The 20,445-nt window shown below is 34.3% G+C and overlaps 3 protein-coding genes and 1 pseudogene across 5 annotated transcripts in view; all 4 read right to left on the reverse strand.

Moving 5' to 3' along the window:
* Window positions 1–196, reverse strand: part of LOC104765199 (ubiquitin-like protein ATG12B) — a 3,178-nt gene extending 2,982 nt beyond the window's left edge. The window contains exon 1 of the mRNA XM_010488878.2: window positions 111–196. Within this exon, the coding sequence (XP_010487180.1) occupies window positions 111–144 (34 nt within the window). The 5' untranslated portion in view covers window positions 145–196. The remainder of the gene's footprint in view (window positions 1–110) is intronic.
* Window positions 1,242–1,757, reverse strand: LOC104765200 (annotated as a pseudogene).
* On the reverse strand, window positions 6,408–7,794 carry LOC104765201 (protein BIG GRAIN 1-like A). The gene has a single exon (XM_010488879.1). The coding sequence runs from the start codon at window positions 7,704–7,706 to the stop codon at window positions 6,591–6,593; it is 1,116 nt and encodes a 371-aa protein (XP_010487181.1). The 5' UTR covers window positions 7,707–7,794; the 3' UTR covers window positions 6,408–6,590.
* Window positions 14,427–19,514, reverse strand: LOC104765203. Of its 3 annotated transcripts, none has more exons than XM_019241442.1 (10): window positions 19,138–19,514; window positions 18,689–18,732; window positions 18,116–18,287; window positions 17,666–17,798; window positions 16,707–17,236; window positions 16,169–16,508; window positions 15,801–16,065; window positions 15,623–15,718; window positions 14,993–15,457; window positions 14,427–14,900 (listed from the first exon to the last, which is right to left on the reverse strand). In XM_019241442.1, exons 1-10 carry the CDS (start codon window positions 19,313–19,315, stop codon window positions 14,559–14,561), a joined length of 2,565 nt encoding a protein of 854 aa, XP_019096987.1. In that variant the 5' UTR covers window positions 19,316–19,514; the 3' UTR covers window positions 14,427–14,558. The 3 variants fall into 3 exon arrangements, with proteins under 3 accessions (XP_019096987.1, XP_010487183.1, XP_010487182.1); XM_010488881.2 differs by having other exon boundaries at window positions 14,993–15,460; window positions 15,623–15,715; window positions 19,138–19,513; XM_010488880.2 differs by having other exon boundaries at window positions 14,993–15,460; window positions 19,138–19,513.

The raw sequence follows: 20,445 nt of genomic DNA on the forward strand, positions 1-20,445 counted from the left end.
CATCAGATTCTGGAAACAATCTTTGGTGTATAGGTAGGTTTCTCGAGTTCATCGTTTTTGAAATCCAAATTCGAAGAGATTCAACTACAAAAACATCGTCAATGACTTACTTTTCTGCACAGAATTCGGAGATTCAGTCGCCATTGTTGTTGATAGTTCGGTTTGACAGAGAAGAAAAGTATACAACAAACCTGGGGAAAACGACTCGCCTTCGCTGCGTTTTGATTTTGATGATGTTAAAAATATTTTTTGGGCTTATAAGCCCAATCTTGTTAGTGTTAAAGCCCGTATGTTATTATATGGTGTTTTGAAAGGAGTTAAAAATATATGGATTCGAAATTAATCGTGCAAGACCCGGTCCGATTCGAAATTACAAAGGTCGCATATTTTGAGTTTGATCCAGTCTGAGCCGAATAAATAATCTCAGGTATATGTACTATACTACTATGTAGTAACCATTCAATATAAGTTCATAAACTTAAGAGAAACAAAAAAACTTCACTAGTTGGTTACTGCTTTAGTAGAGGTGTAGAGAGTAGAAGCTTCGAACTTGAATCTTGCATTTTAACTATTTCCAACCAAATTAGGTCCATACACTTCAACATGGAAAAAACCAGAGATAAAAAGGATCATAATTTATTAAATGGTACGGTGATCGATAACTTATATGTATATAGATAATATATAATGAAAACAATACTTTTAACTATGTTACAAAAAAAAAATTCATAAAATGGTGAATTTGATGCAGTGTTATAAAATTATAAAACTGAAAAAAAGAAAAAAAGAAAAAAAAAACCTAGATTATATATATATATATATATATATATAATCATATTTGATACTAGACATTGGATCGGATATCCATATATATGTATATAAAATCATATTTGATACTAGACATGAATTGGATCGGATATCCATATCCACTAAAAACTTGTAAGAATAATAGTACAAAATTGGGTGAAGTATTATATTGTAATCCAACTTCGAAAAATCCATATATGACTTCAATTTCTTATATGATTAGATCGAAAACATATTTTGAATTCCGAACATTTTACCCACTAGTATCATTTTTCATATGCATTGTTAGTTTATGTTGGACTCGTTTGAATGATGTATTAAAATGTAAAATATTTTTTTATATATATAGTTCTTGCCTCTTGATTACCAAAAATAAATTGGGGACGGTCAAATTACAAAATGCATAGACACATCAGTACGAGTGGATATTTGGGTTATTGCTCCAAAGAGACTGAAGCATCAATCTTGCTCCCAATTTTAACCACACAATCGTTCCATGTTTGTTTGCTTATAGCCTTAGATGCAATATCTGTGTAATCATATGCGGCGAATATAGCTTTAACAATTTCGAGATGGCAATCTTTGCCAGTCTTCAATATATCACGACAACATTCATCTGTAAATGGGGTCTTCTCTCCCATCACGTTCATGAAAATCTCTTCTTCGCATTTCGAATTTGACTTTTTTGCACAAGCCCGAAGAAAATCACGTTGCTTGTGCGAGTAATGGTTAACCAGCTCTGTGTCATATTTTATTGCGGGTTAATCAGCTTCTTCGAATGGAGCTTCATCGGGAGTTTCGACGTAAATTTCCAAATCTGTAGTTGGGGACATGGCCACATCTTCTGGCACTTCATGTGAATATGGATCCATTTCCTGTGAAAAAATTGGGTTAACCATGTAAAACATTACTATAGATACGAACACTACCATAAGAAGACACTTTGTCATATTTGCTTTTGGTTTTGGATGTAAGATATTCTCTTCTTCTTTTTCAAGTTTTGGATGTAAGATTGGTGAGGTGAAAAGAAACAAGAGATCGATGCTTTATAGGAAAACCCTAAAAAGTATTTTAATTGTTGAAATTACGTTTATTCATTAATAGTTTTATGTTACACATTTAATAGTTTTGTTTTAAAAAAAAACATTTACATTAGACTTATAAGATATTTACAAATTGTAACTTTTAATTTATCTTGGATCGAACATGAGAAGATTTTGGGCAAACTCGTAGATAACAACACTTTATTTTTCTTCAAATTATTACAAATCAAACTGATATATGTTAGACACAACACGATTACAAAGAATGAAAAAAAAAATGATAAAAGAAAAGATTGATTCTGTTTGGTTCTGGTTTACTGAGATTTGATTTTAAGCTCTTACTTTCAGTTTCAAGACATGCCTTCTTGTTTGCCCAAAAAAAAAAAGACATGCCTTCTTAAACTGGGAATAGTTTTCTTTTTTATCAAGATAGTAAATGTGATGTACGAGAATGGTTTTTTTTATTACAACTTTTATAATAGTTAAATATTAAAAACATTAAGTAAATTGTACTGTATATAATATCGACTGACATGGCTGAGAGTATTCAACTAATAAATCATTATATTGGTAATAGTTTATTAATAATTTTACAATGAAACAACGTAACAAAAATTAGTATTAATAATATTAATCATCATGATCTGCTCGATCGTTAACATTATAAGAAAATAAAAATAATACTGTAGTGTTGTCTTTCGTTTAGATATTACATGACGAGAGGGACTAAACATATATATATATATAAAACAAGACGATGACATTGACTCATATGAAACAGATCAATCGTTATCGTTATAAAGTAATGTCGAATAATTATGATTATAGGAATGGTCCAAAAGATAGAAAGAAGACAAGCTCATGCATTAGGCATCATGCATGGACACTGGAAATTAATTATTTGGAGTTTGGTTTATGACGAATCCAAAGGCAATAATAGTAATATGTTGATATTTTCTACAGTCATTTTCATTGTATCTTTTTATAAAACATTTTAGCACTTGGAAGAAAAAGAGAATCAAATATCTATGTCATAGCAAAACTATAACCAATATATTCATAAAAATCATATGATAACAAACCAAAACCAAAAGAAGAAAAAAAAAAAGAACGGGAAAAATGTGTATGCCATGGCAGATGGTGAAAGTTATACGTATGTCACTCATCGTTAATCGATGCTCAGACAAAAAGATGGAACCACAACAACAATAATCTTCTTGGAATCAAACAAAAACATTCTTCTTTAATTTTTTTTTAGAATTTTGGGGTTTAGCTTCCAACATTCTCTTCTTTTGCTTTCCTTCTCGTGTCTTGAGTTTTGACCACTAATTATAATTCTTCAAAGAATGAATTTAGCCTAGCTGTGTAACACAATACATACAATTAAGATGTGTGTGAACTGTGAAGTGGTACAAGAAAGCAATTTTAATCAACTTTCACCAATTCCTAGAATATATTCACCACTTTAATCAATTCTATTCACTTATTAATTAACAGCTTGAATACTGTGGAATGCTTTTGTTTTCTATATACTGGAATAAACATTCTTGGATCTAAATCCAGACAAATTTCCGAAGTATATGTAGAAAATCAGGTATTTTTACCATTTTTTTAAAAACTATAATGTAATTATGATGACTTTGTACAACAAAAACTAAATAAAACTTACACTCCACTAGTTATTGTCTTTCTAAATAGAAGATATATTAGTATCCAACAAGAAAAACATATTCAAATCTTCAAAACAGATTGAATTCATCCATCAAATTGCAGAAAGAGAAAAACAAAGTTCATTTTGATTATGACAGAATTATCCTGATCAGCTAAGAAACAATCAGTTTTCTTATTAAAAAAAACGATGTATATTTGGTTAGTTTTGTTGGCATCGTAACTTTTAAAAAACAAAAAAAAAGGGAACAGTGTTTAATACTTTTGATCTTGGTCCAGTGTGGGATCTACATATTTTGATGTTGAGTGGAAGATTTTTTCTATAGGGATCAGAAAAAAAAAACGAGTGCTTACACGTGTGCACGTGGGAGAGTTACGACACTTTAAGTGGCCACCCCCGTCACGTGCGGGCTACATTTATATCCACTCGTTTCTTCCCCGGCCGGTCCGACCTATATCTCACCTTCATTGGTGATTGGTTCATCTCTTCTTCTCTTTCCCTTCTCGATCGGCTTCTCCAATTGAACACCACTTCACGAAATTACTTGCTTTCTCAATTCGATTAACAATTTCATCTACCATTCTAGCTAACGTATCTCATCTAAATTGTCTTTTTAGAAAGTTAGAAAAATATATAAGCATTGGGTATGTAAATATACACTTCGATGTCGAATTCGACTCTATTCTATGATAGCTAGCTAGTAGACACATACACACACAAGAAAGCTTATAATAGTGTTGAGAGTGTCCCACCATTGCACCATATGTACCGTTTTACGACGACATGTACACGTCCGTGCACACTCACAAATAGAGAGTAAGTTTTCCGAATTAAATATACATATTACATATAGTGGACTGAGTGTGTGTCTTAGCTTGTGTGATTTGAAATGGTGTAAGCCCTAGCTAGTTAATATATATAGAAATAGCTGGTAGTGCATGAGAATGACGAGTTGTGCATGGTTGATATGGGACATTGTATGCCCCTTAATTATTCTTTTATCTTTATAACATACATATCAATTTATTGTGTCAATATATATATATATATATATATATGATATGTAGCTGTCCAAATTAAATGCTTTTGTTGATTTGTATGATCACCATTCACCACGAAACTTCTACGTTAATATGTGTTTATACACTCGTGTATTCTATATTCTATAAATTACCGAAAGAAATTCTTAGTGTTAAACAAGACATGCATATATAAAAATTGTTATAATAGTTTACAAATTATATGAAAGGAAATTAAATAAAATTGTAATTGCAATCTGTAATTGCTTTTCAAAATACAACCGCATATTTAACTAGTCATTTTATGTCCTACAATTTTTTTTTTTTGGTCACATTCGTCTTTACCGCCATTTTGGTTTGTATAGAAAAAGTAATTACTTGTTTAATTGATTAGAGATTTGATTGTTGGAGTCAAACTTTTGAAATTAATTGGCTAAATCAGCACGTTACTCTCATGATTATATTTTCACTTTCCTAACTCCCCCACTTCACCCACCACAAATAGGGACAAATCCACATAGTATTTTATACTTACCGATGTAAGTATCCGTTTATACACTAATTAACTCACTAACTTTTACTTTAATTAGATTTTTGTTTTGTTTTGGTTTTGACAGCATTGAAGTATACTATTTATTTCCTTTTTTCTTATTGAAGCTATCAAAGGATTGATTCTCGATTATGCGGGGATTGCAAGCTACAAATAAACCGTTTTATTAAAGTCATCTAAACAAATGAAAAGAAAATAAAAGTAGGAAGCTGGGCTACTAGACTATGCGATCTGTCCTTTGTATCGGATACTTTTGACTACATAGCCATATTAGCCTTTTTTAATAGTTTGTATAGGCAATAGTTTACTTGTGTAATTATACTTTACTTATTATATAAGTACATATATTTCAAGCTAAGCAGCATGTTTGTGTTAGCTTTAATAGCTTATCATAACGCTATGATTCGGTGGTCCAATTTGTTACTTTGAACCAAATTTAATTTTGGTCATGCCTTTTTTTTTCGGCATGTATTATGCAAATAAATTCCGAAATATGAATATATTATTATATGATTTATAACGTTACATATGTGAGTCTTTATCTTTCTATCAGGCAATCAAATCGAAGGTTGACATGACAATCTGACATATGTACGTAACATATTAATAACACATGATTCGTCATTTTGATATATATAGTGTTTTCGACAGAAACTTTTACCATTCTAGAATCTATTTGCATGTCGTTTTAAGAAAGAATTAATTACAGACCTAATAACAGACCCAACACGTTCTAACATTCTAATTAACAACATGCATGTTAACTACTAACGTAACGTTCATCATCTTTATCACTTGATGTTTAATCATCAGTGATAGGTAGATATGAAAGGAATGCGTGTACTTAGAAATAGACAAGACTTATATAATGCATAATCCAAGATTATAATCTGAAGCCATGTTTAGAACCAGACAAGCCAACCCAATCAAATTCAGGCCAAAAATAAAAAAGAAGAAGTACTCGAAAAGAATCAAATATTGGATACTATTGTCCATGACATTTGAGACCATGTCTCTTTCACTTTTTTTCCCACATCTTATTGATCATTATTAGTAGCATCAAATCAAATCTTTTACTTTTAGTTAATTAATAATTATTTCATCTACTGAAATTAATCTTCTTGTTATATAGTATTAATTTCCTAAAAAAACAGAGTAAAAAAAAAAAAAAAAAAAGGCAACGACTCTTTGCTATTCTAATTGACGAAGAGAATAGAAAACTTGACTCTCTCTTTTTCTTCCGTCACCTCTGCGATGATTCTGGAACTCTCGCAATAAAGATTAGCTCAGTGTAATCAGAAGCTAATTAAGCTGCTTAGTTATGAACTTAGATACCAAGTTTAAGATGATTAATTAACGATGGATATACATACACGAGTTACTTAACAAGGATAACACAAAAACCGTTTACAGGAAGCGGTAAAACATAAACCCCAAGGGGTAAGAAAACCGAATGATCTAAAAACTAATTACCCCAACCATTAACTAAAGTAATAATAAAATTATACAAGTAAACCAGTAGCGATGGCTCGATTCATGTTATCCAGACGAGTGGTTTCGTAAACCGGGAGCTCTTCTCGATACCTCTCGATCCCAATGGCCGAGAGATTCTCCAACTCGAATAGATCAGAACTGGCGCAACTCGCGGCATCGTCGTCATCCTCTACGTTGGTGATGTTGATGTCATCGTCGTACGTTGTTGTAGTAGCCTTGTTCTTATTATGGTAAGTTCTGAGAAGATCTTTGGCTGCTTCGATAACACGGCGATGCTCTTCCATGACGTCGCGTTTAGCTTCGTTACTACCGTAGAGCCTGCTGTTATAAGCGTAAGGCATGGGAATGGAAGAAGTACTATCTTCGTCGAGGATCACATTGACAGGACAGAACCGTACAGATCTTTTTGATTTGCCGCTAGAAGACGGAGTTTTACTCAAGCAAGACCTGGAGAAGGACGACGTGGATGAGCACGTGGTGGTGGAAGAGGCGTGTACTGTTTCTTCCACGGAGGAGGTAGTTTTCTTGCGCTGCTGCTTCTTAGGGTTAGTTGCGGCGGCGTTGGTGAAAAGAGAGTTGAGGAAAGTAGCGAGTCTGCCGCCGGGAGAGATTGGTTGTTTCACTTTTTTCAAATCGGAGTAGATCTTTAACGCTTTTGACTTGGTTCTCAAGAAACCACCGAGTTCTTTAGGTTTCTGGACGGAGGAGGAGTTGTCGACGGTTGATGTCCGAATAGGCTTCGGTTGTTGTTGACGAGTGGACGGAGGAGGTGGGGAGGCAGAAGATTTGGAACGTCCGTAGAATGAATCAGACTCGGATGATGAGAACCCGCCGCCGCTAGAGTCAGAGGAGCTGGAGTTAGAATGTCTGAGAAAGTCGGTGGTGTTGGTCCTCCTACTTGATCTCTCGAAATCAGCGGCGACTGAGCGGCGGTGATAAACTGGAGAGATCTCACGATCCTCGTTACGGTGTTGGTGATGATGATGTTTCTTCTTCCTGGTGGAGTCGAGGGCGGCAGGGGAGGAATCGTCGATGGAGCGGTAGATTTGGTCGAGGAGAGAGGATGAGAAGGAAGGGTGACGACGGTGGTGAGATGAAGAAATAGGCTTCTCCCAAGTCTCCATGAGAGAAGAAAAGCTTCGAGGTGGCCGGGAAAGGAAAGAGATGTAAGTAATGAATGGGTGAGAGAGAGGAGGAGACGGAAGGAAGGAAGAAGGAAGGAGTATGTTTATAAAGAAGGGCAGAGTAATCATTGCCACGTGTCTTTCTCGACAGCTATGGTCTCTCTCTCTGCTACGTCCCCCACAAAACTTATTAACATCAATCATCTTCATTTTTTTTTAATAAAATTAAAAATATTTGATACTTATTGCCATATGGTAAAAACAGGTATGTAGGTATATGACAAAAACAGAAGTGAGATTTCTTAGGAAATAGATTGACGTTCACGTTATTTTTATTTGATTATTTGAAAGAAACATTATAGACTTGTAGAATAGAGCTTCGGAACCATGCAATGCAACATTATGATGGGGAGAAGTTAGCTAATAATATAGTTTGTTTTTTTTTGTGTGTTTGTAATTTAATGATAAAACGTTAACAATATACTAGTTAGTATAAATTAGTGAACTGTTAATTTTTTAATATAATGTTTTTGCCAAGCATACACTCTGTCTGTGGTCATTAAAAAAAAAAAAACTTCAAATTTAGTTGCAGAACCAGATGTTACAAAAATGTGAAATGTAAGGAAAGAAAAAAGTGAGAGCGTAATTTGCCACCTTAAAACGTAAAGCGTAAAAAAAGGTGTTGTCTGTTGCTATTTTTTTTAGGTGGACGGGTAGTAAATATTCTTCTAAAATCAAAATTTATAGATTTTCATATGTCCATGAATCAAAATGGTTTAAAAATACTAGGAATTTGTCTTGAACAAAAAGGGATTATGGGATATCACTGCTGGGTTACAGAGCAGCTTAGCCTTTATTCACATGACAAGACTCAAAGATTCACTTATGTGTTCCCTACTTATAAAGAAAAAGATTAAAGTTGTTCATTCCTCATCATAAGTCTTAATTTGTTTTCAATTTTATTTGTATTTTATTTAATACTAGAAGCAAAACAATTCTATCATTTATTACAGCAAACCCAATACAGATACTTGGGTCCATTGCCACTTTTTTTTTTTTCTAATCTCATGATGCCTAATTAAACATTTCAAAACTACAACGTTCTAAATGTTTAGATACAAATTATACAATTTCGGAGTAAAGAATTGATAAATACTTGTGAATATCTTTAGACAGAATATATACTATTTGAGAACTATGTTTGTAGATTAATAAGCGGCGGCTTTCTTGTTGTGGCTTTTGAGTTCAAGAAAAAGACATGGACGTTATAACGTAATTACAAAAGTCTGAGAAATATTAAACCGAGAAGAAGCATGGAGGGAGAGAGAGAGAGAGAGAGAGAGAGAGAGAGAGAGAGAGAGACTAATTAGAGAAAAAAACTTTGAGAGACGACATCTCAAGTTTTTTTTTTTTTTTTTGTGCAACGAATGATCTCAAGTTTAAGACTGAAAGACACTTCCACATGGTTGAGTTGTTAAGAAAATAAGGGAATTGTGGTGACCAAAGATTTGGTGTGTCGTATGCTCTTGATCCCAAGTTGAAAAGAAACACTTTTAAAGATCATGTTTAACTTAATGTGTGTATCTATTTAGTATAGTCGTATAGAAGGAACATGTTCATTTAGGCTTACAATTGCAGAACGAGTGGGACGAAGAGTTTTTGTTGAGAGAACTCAAAAGTCTTGCATCCTTTTAAGATAATTTATCTCCCAAATACTCTTCCTTCAAAACAGATATTTAAACTCTGACCCATATTTCACTCTCAATTTTTTTTTTTATATAAAAAATACTAAAATCTGCACTGAATTAGTCAAACATAGGAAAACGATTAACTGCAGAATTTGACCCAGGTCTATATTATACAGTAGAGAATATGTAACATGAAGGGAACTAGTCAAATATTGGAGAAAGAAAATAGTAGGAGATAAGAAAATAAAGCGATGGCGATATTTGGAAAACCCTACTACGAACGCTATCTAGCTAGGCTTTAGCTTTAGAAATCCGAAACCAAAAATAATTAAGAAGCAAAATGCTGTGTTTGTGAAGTGTAAAGAGTAAAGATTGGTTAAAAGAAATAGCTAATGGAGGATTAAGCAACAGTCAAGCAATGCGGCTAAAGAGACTCTTATCACTCATTAACCTAACACCAAATTAAACCAGCATATCTCAGTAACAACCATAATTTTGCAAGCAACATTAGTTGGTAATTGAGTCCCTAGCTCATATTTATCTTCAATCTAATTAGCGGTCGACAAAATAAGATAAGATAAGCAAACATGTTAAATTTTAGTTTAAATACTTTTTACAAAATTTGTATATTGCATGTTTGTGACAAAATTGCTAGGAAGGAGGGCAAAATAGCAGGGAGCCAACAGTATAATGGAAATGATTAGACATAGACAGCGGGATTAAGACAATATCATCTATCTGATTAACAAAATCAGGCTTTATTAACAAGTAGAGATGATTATTTTTTTTTATAATTAAATATGAAGAATTACTGTAATAAGCGTCGCTTTCTTTTACCATGTAAAGGTGACTCAACAGGCCAACACTGTTATAATATCGATTGTTATCTTTATAAGTTTTTTTTTTCTTTTTTCAAAACAACAATACCGTATTATAATATAAATGAAATCTATATAAATAAGTTTTGAATTCAAAAATTTTGACTCAGCTATATGATGATTATGTTAAGGTTCCTTTTATTTTTACAACTTGATTTTAACTTTGAATCATTGATTGTGTGTAATCAACTTCTCTCTCATAATTAACATCTTTAACTACATGTATCCAATTCCCTCCTAACTACCGCCGAACGCAATTGCCTATTTTAGCGAAATTAGGCTTATTTATTGTAATTTCAAGGAATTCTACATACAGTATCTATCAGTTTTCTGTGCCTTATTAATTAGAGGATAGTTAAGTTTATGTTTATAGACACGTTCCAAGCTACCAATCGGTTCAAATATTTAATTACTTTTTGCTATATATTGACTTCACGTGAATAACATTTAAGATGGATGAAATGTTTTAACATGATGAGGTAAATAACATGTGACTAGATTTTTTTAAACAAATGTAGTGGACATTAACATATGTATTTTCCGACGTTCTTTTTCCAATTTAATATTCTTACGCACACCATGGGACAAAATTAGTATAATTAGTCTCCACATGTAACGATATGTAAAGTTGATTACTTATACGGTTAGCTAACGGAAAGCACTTTTGATAACAAAGAAGGAATATTAATACTAATCATTTTTAGGCGCAAAATCTTTTGAAGATATGTATATTGGTTATCTCTCATATACTCCCTCTATTTCAAAATATAGGATGTTTTAGATAAAACACATATTAAAAAATAGTTACTTTTAAAAAATTTAACCAAGTATAAACAAGACTGCATAATATAAAATATGAAATTAATCTAAAATTTGTATAGAAAATTGAAAACATCCTATATTATAAAACAAAAATATTTCTCCAAACATCCTAGATTATGAAACGGAGGGAGTATATCTTAGCTCTTAAGATAGATAATAGAATGATGCTTATAATGCATAAGCATGCGGTGCGTAGTTATTATACTGCTTAACCTTTTTCTTTGAGTGGTGTAGTTGGGTACTATTATATAGACAGGATATCTGAAATATATTATTCAGATTAAATCGTAAATCACCCTTGCCAACTTTGGTTTTGAGATGTGTTTTCTGAATAACAAATTATTGGATCATTAATAATAATACAAGTCTCAATTAGAATGTGTGAGAAGAGTGCATGCTAAAAGATAATGGTGCTCATTTGCAAAATGATTACTCCCGTGGGCTAAGGGGAACTCCATTTCTTTAAATATAATTTCATGCATGATACATCAATGGAAAACAGATGCAAGGAAGGATAGCTTACTGTTGCTTAACAGCTTAAATATAGATATTAATTATATCAACCTTATAAACATGCCTGGTTGAATTAAGGGAAACAAAAAAAAACTAAACGTGATGAAAAATGTAACATAAGAGAAACGAGTTTTGTAAAGTGACTACAGTAGTTTTCTTATATAAAAGAGACTGTATGTGAAATTCACCATAGAATGACACACAACACATATGCATTATGAACGCCCCTTCAATCCACGAAACTTCACACTCGTGGAGCTCTTCATCAACTGGACCCATCTCTCAACCATTTTTACAATTAATTTCTGCTGTGTTTATATAAAAAATATTGTAAACCTTACCAAACTTGATTTTAATTTATGAGAAATTATGAAATAGTTCAAGTAATACGTATTAATTTTTTTTAAAAGCGTTCATGTTAACTCTTAACAATTACTGAATTTCATATATTTAACATGTTGTAATGAAACGTCCGTGTCAGTCTCTTAAATTTTCTAAATATCGCACATATCATATAGTAGATGATTCAATATGATTTTCTGTTGAATAAAAAACATATGGTTTTATAACAGCGCTTTAAATTGGCAAATACTTTTTACGACTTTCATATATTACAAAGTTGAGTTACTAAAATGATTAGAAATTTAGAATGTAGAAATATATTAATGTATAACCTTATTTTAAAATATATAATCCCGTAAGTCGTACCATAGGTAAACGAAAACAAAGAGAGAAATAACTACGAAAGAATTATATAATATGTACAATAAACAGAAGTTGCAGTGATTCCACGCATGTGTGGGATATGATAAACAAAAGAAAGACAAAAAGATTCCGATCACATCATGATTGAGTTGGTGCATGCAATATAGCAAAAGCAGATTCCATTTAAATCAAATAGCTAGAGAGCATACACGATACAACTCTTTTAAGAGTAACGTTTGATATTAATATTTTCCTCTAACAGCCCAATCAAAGAAGAAACTACACTTACCATTATACCATTCGATGTTGGTGTATGAATGGATGTCTATAAATCACTCCACTATCTTTTGATTTGACATGTCATGTTCACAAATCACATATACAACGTTTCGAACATATTATCGTCGATAAAGATATTAACAGTTTACTTATTACTGCATTGCATTTACGTGTCAACTTTTAACAGAATTAGATGATTTGTTGGGAGAAATTAATATTTTTTGATTCAACAAACAGGCCTTCATTGAACAAAAGTGGTAAGAAGTTAGGGGTCAATGGCTTTATAAATCTCTAAAACCGATCATTGAACCTTTTGACTTATTTAGGAAAAAATAAACAAACTAATCTTCAATTAAATTTGCCAATTCTTCTTAATCTCCTATAAATTATTCTATGAGAGATATATAATAGGGTNCTGATTTGACATGTCATGTTCACAAATCAGATATACTATACAACGTTTCGAACATATTATCGTCGATAAAGATAATAACAGTTTACTCATTACTGCATTGCATTTACGTGTCAACTTTTAACAGAATTAGATGATTTGTTGGGAGAAATTAATATTTTTTGATTCAACAAACAGGCCTTCATTGAACAAAAGTGGTAAGAAGTTAGGGGTCAATGGCTTTATAAATCTCTAAAACCGATCATTGAACCTTTTGACTTATTTAGGAAAAAATAAACAAACTAATCTTCAATTAAATTTGCCAATTCTTCTTAATCTCCTATAAATTATTCTATGAGAGATATAGAATAGGGTCAAGAAGTGCCAAAATTGCCCATCATTATCCCTCTTACATGCGGGTAGGTTATCTAAGTGATGAACCCTAAACCTCTACTCTACGCTAGCCAGTCTTAGTCAAAATTACTTTTCTAATACAAAAATCTCCTCAATCATTTTCAGTACCATTTCCTTAATTCACAAAACTCAACAAATTACAGAATATCTAGAAAATCTCAAGCTAATCCTTGCTAACGCGGTAGGTGTTATTAATATTGAGTGAAACAACAGTGAAACCACGTTTAGTTATCTCAAGACCGGTCAAAATGAGACAAATTAGAGTATTAGCGCTCAAAATCATGGAGTCCCAAGAGATTCGTAGAGAGTAATCATTTCTCAATAAGGTAGGAGCATGACTTGGGAGATAAAAAAAAGAGCCACGACCTATTAAATCAGAGGAGCAAGAAAAGCCCGTACAAATTACGCTCTAAGTAAACTAGTTGGCCCCTTGATTTAAGACCCACCTCCTCCAAACTAAGTATTTAGTTCTCTAAATATGTCAACAAAACGATCAATTAGATTCTTTTGTTATGATGGCATAGTGTGCTATGACACCTAAAAAACAAAAGTAATCAAGGAGCTAATCAAAACCTATAGACTTAGCTTCAACAAGTTTTCTGATTAAGAATATTTGTTTTATATTCTAAAGGCTAGAGGAAAGTTAGGTCAAGCTCAACAACTAATGATTCTCTATCAAGAATTTAATAAGGAATATGAAGAGAAATGGAGAGACACAACTCAAAAGAAGAAAATTCAACAGCTAAACAAAACTCTCAACTCTCTTTACTACTTAATGAACATCGACAATGTGGAAACACTAGCAACAAGCAACAATGTTTTGAGTGACAGGGTTTCACACTTAAACACCATCACATGCATTGTAGGGTTCTTGGAATTTACAGAAACTATAGTGGGATTAAAAGTTTAAGAAGCACGGATAGAACTTTACCTTGACACTTTGACACCATGGGAACTTAACAACATACCTGCAGCTGTAAAAGATGAGGGGATATGGAAGCAGACAAAACATTTATTGATAACTAGTGAGAGCTGGGAACCTTTTATGCATTGAATAAAAAGATTAATGAAAACAGAGTTTGGGCGTTTCATAAGGAGAATCAAAATATTTGCTTTTGGCTATTATAACCCATTAGACAAGTAGACAAAGGTTAGATTTTGTTCAGAAGCTTGCTGGCCAGTTCGGATGACCAATTTGTGATTGCTGATAAGTACCAACTTGAGACGGAGGAGAGGGCACGACCCCAGCTCCAACATTACCACCAAGCCCAGGTCCCATGTGGTGCGGATTCGCCATCGTACCAGGCTGTGGCGGGTGAAAGAGACCCTGGAACTGCATGTGAGGTGATTGTGCTGCTGCTGCAGCGGCGTTGAAGGATGGATGTGCTGTATGGGATGATAAGTAAGCGCCATGAGGCGTTTGTCCAGCGACGTTGTAATATTGAGGAGACTGAAGGCTTGAAAGATCTCTGGGATTTGGCATCCAAATCTCAGAAGTCTCAGCCTGTTGTGTCAGATAAGGAAACACTCATCAGAATGAAACATAACTGACAACATGAAGTTCGGAGACTAACATACTTAATTACTTATCATTACCTGAGGATTTGGATTGTAGATATTTCCATCTTTGTATTTCATGCGAGATGAATCTTCAAGTCCAGTAGCGTTTCCAACTACATTGGGAGGATTAATTGGATACCCATTAGGATTGTTGTACGTCCCAAACCCCGTATGCCCACCTGTTGGAACTGGTTTGAATTGCTGATTGATCCCATACTTGACACCATTCGAACCGAGATGAGAACCGCCTCCAGGCATCAGTACATAGCCATTACCATTTGAAGGGTGTGCATATGCTGCTGGGTTACCTGAGTAGCCTGGCATGGGCATCTGGTGGGGAACATAGACTGGGGAGAGGAACTGACGATAAGGCATGAGATTGGGATAATGTGAAACATGAACCTGTGGATACATCTGTTGCATTGATGCTTGTTGTTGTTGTTGCTGCAACATGGGAATAGTAGATGGAGGGGCATTATTTACCATGTGAGAACCTAATGCCTGCTGCATTATTAAAAGAACACCTGATTAGTTTTTCCTGGTTTATGAAATGAAAAGATAACTAGGACACATGCACAAACCAGCTGCTCAAAGAGGAACTAACTAGACTCTTACGCATCAACTCATGCAGCCAAACCAGTAAAAACTAAAAGAAACATAAATTACCTCCTGTGGAGATGGTAATCCTTGACCTCGTATGGTTTCATCCATTGCAGGACTAAAATAAGGAAATTCATAGCTACCATGATTATCATATGCCTGCTGGAAAGGACAAGCATGTCATTCTTTATTAAAATTAATCTTTCGGTGAATTTTTAAAAGTTAAAATTGTAAGAATCCTTACTGAGAATTTTTGCAGCTCGGGAGGATCTTGCTGCTGTTCAAACTCTAAAGGATTATAAGGTGGACCATTCCTATTGAGTGATTGGACTCCCGAGTACTCATCCAAATTGTCAGATCTATTAGTTTCTTTCTGGTCGGGCAACTGTGGCTCAGATACAGCCGAGACGGGTGACTCAGATGCAGAAATTCTGACATGATCATCAAGAATACTAATAGGCTGAACGCCCAGACCATCTGTTGAAGCCTCAGGACAAGTAGCTAGCAAACTGTCAACAATATCACCAATTAATTGAAAGAACGATGCAAATGATCTCAAACTAGAACCAATATGTACAAAAACAAACAATACCACCAAATGTCAGAACTTACCTCTGATCAGATTCTCTAAGTTCTTCTGAAGAGCATGATTCTTGAAAAGCAGATGCTGAATTTCTTGACGAATTGAACTCTTGAACAAAGCTACCAAAAGTCAGGTGACAGCGGTCAGTCTCCGGGACGCGAATATGATCTGCGATGATGACATTCTGACTTTCACTGATATGAACATGCGAAAGCGTATCTTGCAACTTAACGGCTTCTGATTCCACGTTTATGGAATTATCAGCAGGACGGCGAGCTTGAGACTTTGTAGGTGTTCCAATTACTCCAGGGTTGTGTCCAACAGGTTTCTGATTTGATTTAGGTTTCCACTCCTTGTTCTGTGAGACTCCTGCATTACGTACAGGTTGATCAAGAGTATCAGAAGTCATGAAAAGAAATGGCTACCACCAGGACTTCCCAATAGATTGAAAGAAAGGATTATATTAACAAAGACAGAAGCTATATACAGAGAAAAGAGCCGCCTAGCAGAAATCAAATAAAGCACAACATCCATTTGATTAATAAATAATTGGCGTATAAGTGTTACCCTTTGTATGGCCACCAACTTGTTGTGTTCTAGCATATTGACTTCCTCTATTCCCACGCTGTCTGTTCAAAAATGACTTATTCTTTTCAACACCGCTGGACATAATAGGCTCTCGTGCAGTAGTTTGATTGTGATCAATCTTTGAAGTTGGGGAAGATGGTCGATATGCATTTGGAGGCCCATTCTTCCTAATAGAGGACCCTGGAAAAGATCGGACAGATGGATCTTTACCAACATTTTCAGAAGGTTTTCCACCTAAACCTACACCCCTTACTTCCCGTTTAATAGCTCCCACGGGTGATGATCTAGAAACAGGGGATGGTACGTGAACTGGATCTGTGGAAGACGCATATACACCAAGAACTGAATTGGTTGATGGCAAAGTAACTCCACGGACTGTCTGCTTTCCATCAGAGAGCTCTTTATTGGTAGAACGGTGCGAAGGAGCAATTTCACCCTGCCTGAGCCTGACATCACCAGTAAAATCTTGAACCCCAGAAGAGTCACGATCTCCCAAACCACCTGTTGAGCTGGCAAACAATGAAAATAAAGCGAAAATTCTTATTTTTCACATTTGATTTCAGCATAGTTTGCTCAAAATTTATCTAGTCCTCGTTAGGCTTTCTGTTTCCCAAAAAGTAACCATATTTGAGGAACATTTCAGAGGAACGCCTACCAAGAGAACATACACACTCCTACTTTCGTCTACCAAACCACAAATAGCACAAAACAAATGCGTCTCTTATCGTCTTAGAGTCCTACTTTACTATTTTTTTTGGAAAAGTACAGCTAAAGCAAATTAACTCCCTTGTAATAGTAACACTAAAAACAGACCATTCAGAGTAAACAACGTATCATGCTATTTAATTATGTAAAAAAGCAAAACAAGGCAAGTAAGCGACTTAGTATAGAAAGCTCGAATAAGAACAACAGGATATATTACAATTGATCATACGTACCCCTTTTTGTTCACAGTGGCCACCACTTTGTTAATATTTGATTCAGAAGACAGGGCAGAAGAATGCTTCAACTCTTCTTCAACATTTGGATTAGACCTGTTGTCCCTAACAACACGAAACTCTCTGTTGGATCCTGCACTACCATGAAACGGACAAATTATAAACATACAGAACAACATTTCTAGGTGAAATACAATCAATACATCAGATAAAACTTCAAGGCCTCACGCCAATCACAAAGATTCAACAATGGTAAAATGCATTAAACACTAATTTCTATTTTCCTCGACCTTCATATGTTTTTCTGGATTCAACAAAGTGCATTTTATGCCCCCGTAATAGGTTTATGTTTAAGAACCATTTAAAAATCAACTTAAAACAAGTTAAAAAGATTTTTGGTATAAGCATGCAAAAGAAACTGGGGCGTATATTATCATAAAATTGATTTACCAGTAGCAGGATTCCTAGGAAATGCATTTCGTTGAACAGCATTCCTGGGGAAGAAATTTCTATTGTAGCCTCCTCTCCGAACATTATATTCAGGCTGCGTACGAACTTTCACTTCACTGGTAACATTTTCAAGAGGTTTCTTTCTGTCGGCCGGCTCAACAAGTACTGTATCCTGAAGTCAAAGAACACCCCCCAAAAAATCAGACTTATACAAGACACAGGTTGCAGCCTAAAAGAAGTATCTTAATGATCTTTAGGAATTCAGCAAACTAAATGAATGGCTAGAAAAGTTGAAAAGGTTTTCGACAGCCAATTCAACTAACGGGCACACAAAATATTAAATTTCATCAAAAGGATGGTTAAAATGCCCGCTAAACACTAATTGCACACGTAGACACCCGATGAGAAATACTAGTAACAGGACGGAAAATCTAGTCACCTACTTCAACTGCAGCTTCTAAAAGGGTAAGGAGTGAAACTAAAAAACTATAACATGATGATGGTGATGGCAATTGGCATTTGGCACACAAAGGTTCAAAAGAGAAGAAACGAAACAAATATTTGCGACTTTACCTCTTTCTTCCTGTCTCTTTTTCTCTTCACCTCGTGGAATGGATCTGATCAAAAGAAAAGCTTTAGTGCACGAAAACACAGATAAAAGACACCATTTGCAAACAACAAAACACGACAGTAAAAAAAAAACGTAAAATGAAATCCAAGTGAAGACCAATACTATATCAGGTATATAGTAATTTTCGAATCCTGGAGAGAATTGACAAATATCGAAATGGAAACAGGAACCTAAGTTATCAGTCAATCGAATTATCATCACCACAACCCCAATAGAACAAAAAACCAAAACCGGAACTTAGCATAAGCAATCTACAGGATTCTACATACGCCTTATCCCAGATATAAACAAGATGTAACATCAATCCTTTGTGATCACGAGGAAGACGAGAACAAATAGTAAAAACCCTAACTTTGGAGAGAGAGAAATAGATGGGAAAAGAGAGAGAAACCTTGATAAATCAGCTTCTGCACAGCCTCGTCAGCGTCCATGTTTGCTTCTTTAAGGGCAGTGTAAATATCGGCATCGGAGTGATTACCCACAATTTCCTTAATCGATTGAATCATCTTTTTGGCTCCATCATCGAGTCCTACCCCACGATTACCGCTAGTTCTGGACCCAGTCACCATTACGGATCAAAGCCGTTCTATCGAATAATCGCAAACACGCAAAAGAAACAGAGAAAATTCAAAAAAAGGATCGAGTATGAGAGTTATCTAGCGAAACCAAGTGCGATCCGCGTAGGCCAGGTAAGAGATGCTAAATGATTTGACTCTTAAACCCTAAAAATCGGATATAGAGACCACTAGGGTTTCGAGTACACACAGAGGAGACGAGAAAAAAAAAAAAAAAAAAAANGAACAAATAGTAAAAACCCTAACTTTGGAGAGAGAGAAATAGATGGGAAAAGAGAGAGAAACCTTGATAAATCAGCTTCTGCACAGCCTCGTCAGCGTCCATGTTTGCTTCTTTAAGGGCAGTGTAAATATCGGCATCGGAGTGATTACCCACAATTTCCTTAATCGATTGAATCATCTTTTTGGCTCCATCATCGAGTCCTACCCCACGATTACCGCTAGTTCTGGACCCAGTCACCATTACGGATCAAAGCCGTTCTATCGAATAATCGCAAACACGCAAAAGAAACAGAGAAAATTCAAAAAAAGGATCGAGTATGAGAGTTATCTAGCGAAACCAAGTGCGATCCGCGTAGGCCAGGTAAGAGATGCTAAATGATTTGACTCTTAAACCCTAAAAATCGGATATAGAGACCACTAGGGTTTCGCAGTACACAGAGGAGACGAGAGGAAAAAAAAAAAAAAAAGTTAAGATTTGGGGAAAATAAATAGAGAGAAAGAGAGAGAGAGAGGGTTTATTACTTTATTCTAAAAAAAAAAAATTAGTTCCAAAAAAGCACTAATAATCGGATAAACCAAAAAAATAACCATTTCACTCCTTAAAAAAAATAGTAATTGGAAGTGAGAAATGGAAATTTCAAAAGAGATTAGTACAAGTTTAATAGCTGCAATTTTCATGTTTTCATTACTATCTAATTAATACATTTAAAGTACATACCATAATCATTGTCATATATACTAAATGAATTATTTATTAGAGACAAGACATATGTTTCTTATAAAGTGCAAAGTATTAATATTATTGTCTTTAAAAAAAAAAATTGGGAAGGTGGCCAGTGAAATAGAGTAATATGGATTTCTTAGAATTGGACTTTTCTATACATGACCCTTTTAAAACCAAG

Source organism: Camelina sativa, chromosome 19, assembly GCF_000633955.1.
Source record: "Camelina sativa cultivar DH55 chromosome 19, Cs, whole genome shotgun sequence".
In the NCBI taxonomy this organism is placed as follows: domain Eukaryota; kingdom Viridiplantae; phylum Streptophyta; class Magnoliopsida; order Brassicales; family Brassicaceae; genus Camelina; species Camelina sativa.

What these genes read in the sequence shown, in the direction of transcription:
- LOC104765201 (XM_010488879.1), bottom strand. Translation starts at nt 7,706, where the DNA reads ATGGAGACTTGGGAGAAGCCTATTTCTTCATCTCACCACCGTCGTCAC.
- LOC104765203 (XM_010488880.2), bottom strand. Translation starts at nt 19,315, where the DNA reads ATGGTGACTGGGTCCAGAACTAGCGGTAATCGTGGGGTAGGACTCGAT. An exon ending in GCAGAAGCTGATTTATCAAG is followed by an intron (nt 18,733 to 19,137) that starts GTTTCTCTCTCT and finishes TCTTTTGATCAG; the next exon opens with ATCCATTCCACGAGGTGAAG. An exon ending in CCGAGCTGCAAAAATTCTCA is followed by an intron (nt 15,719 to 15,800) that starts GTAAGGATTCTT and finishes TGTCCTTTCCAG; the next exon opens with CAGGCATATGATAATCATGG.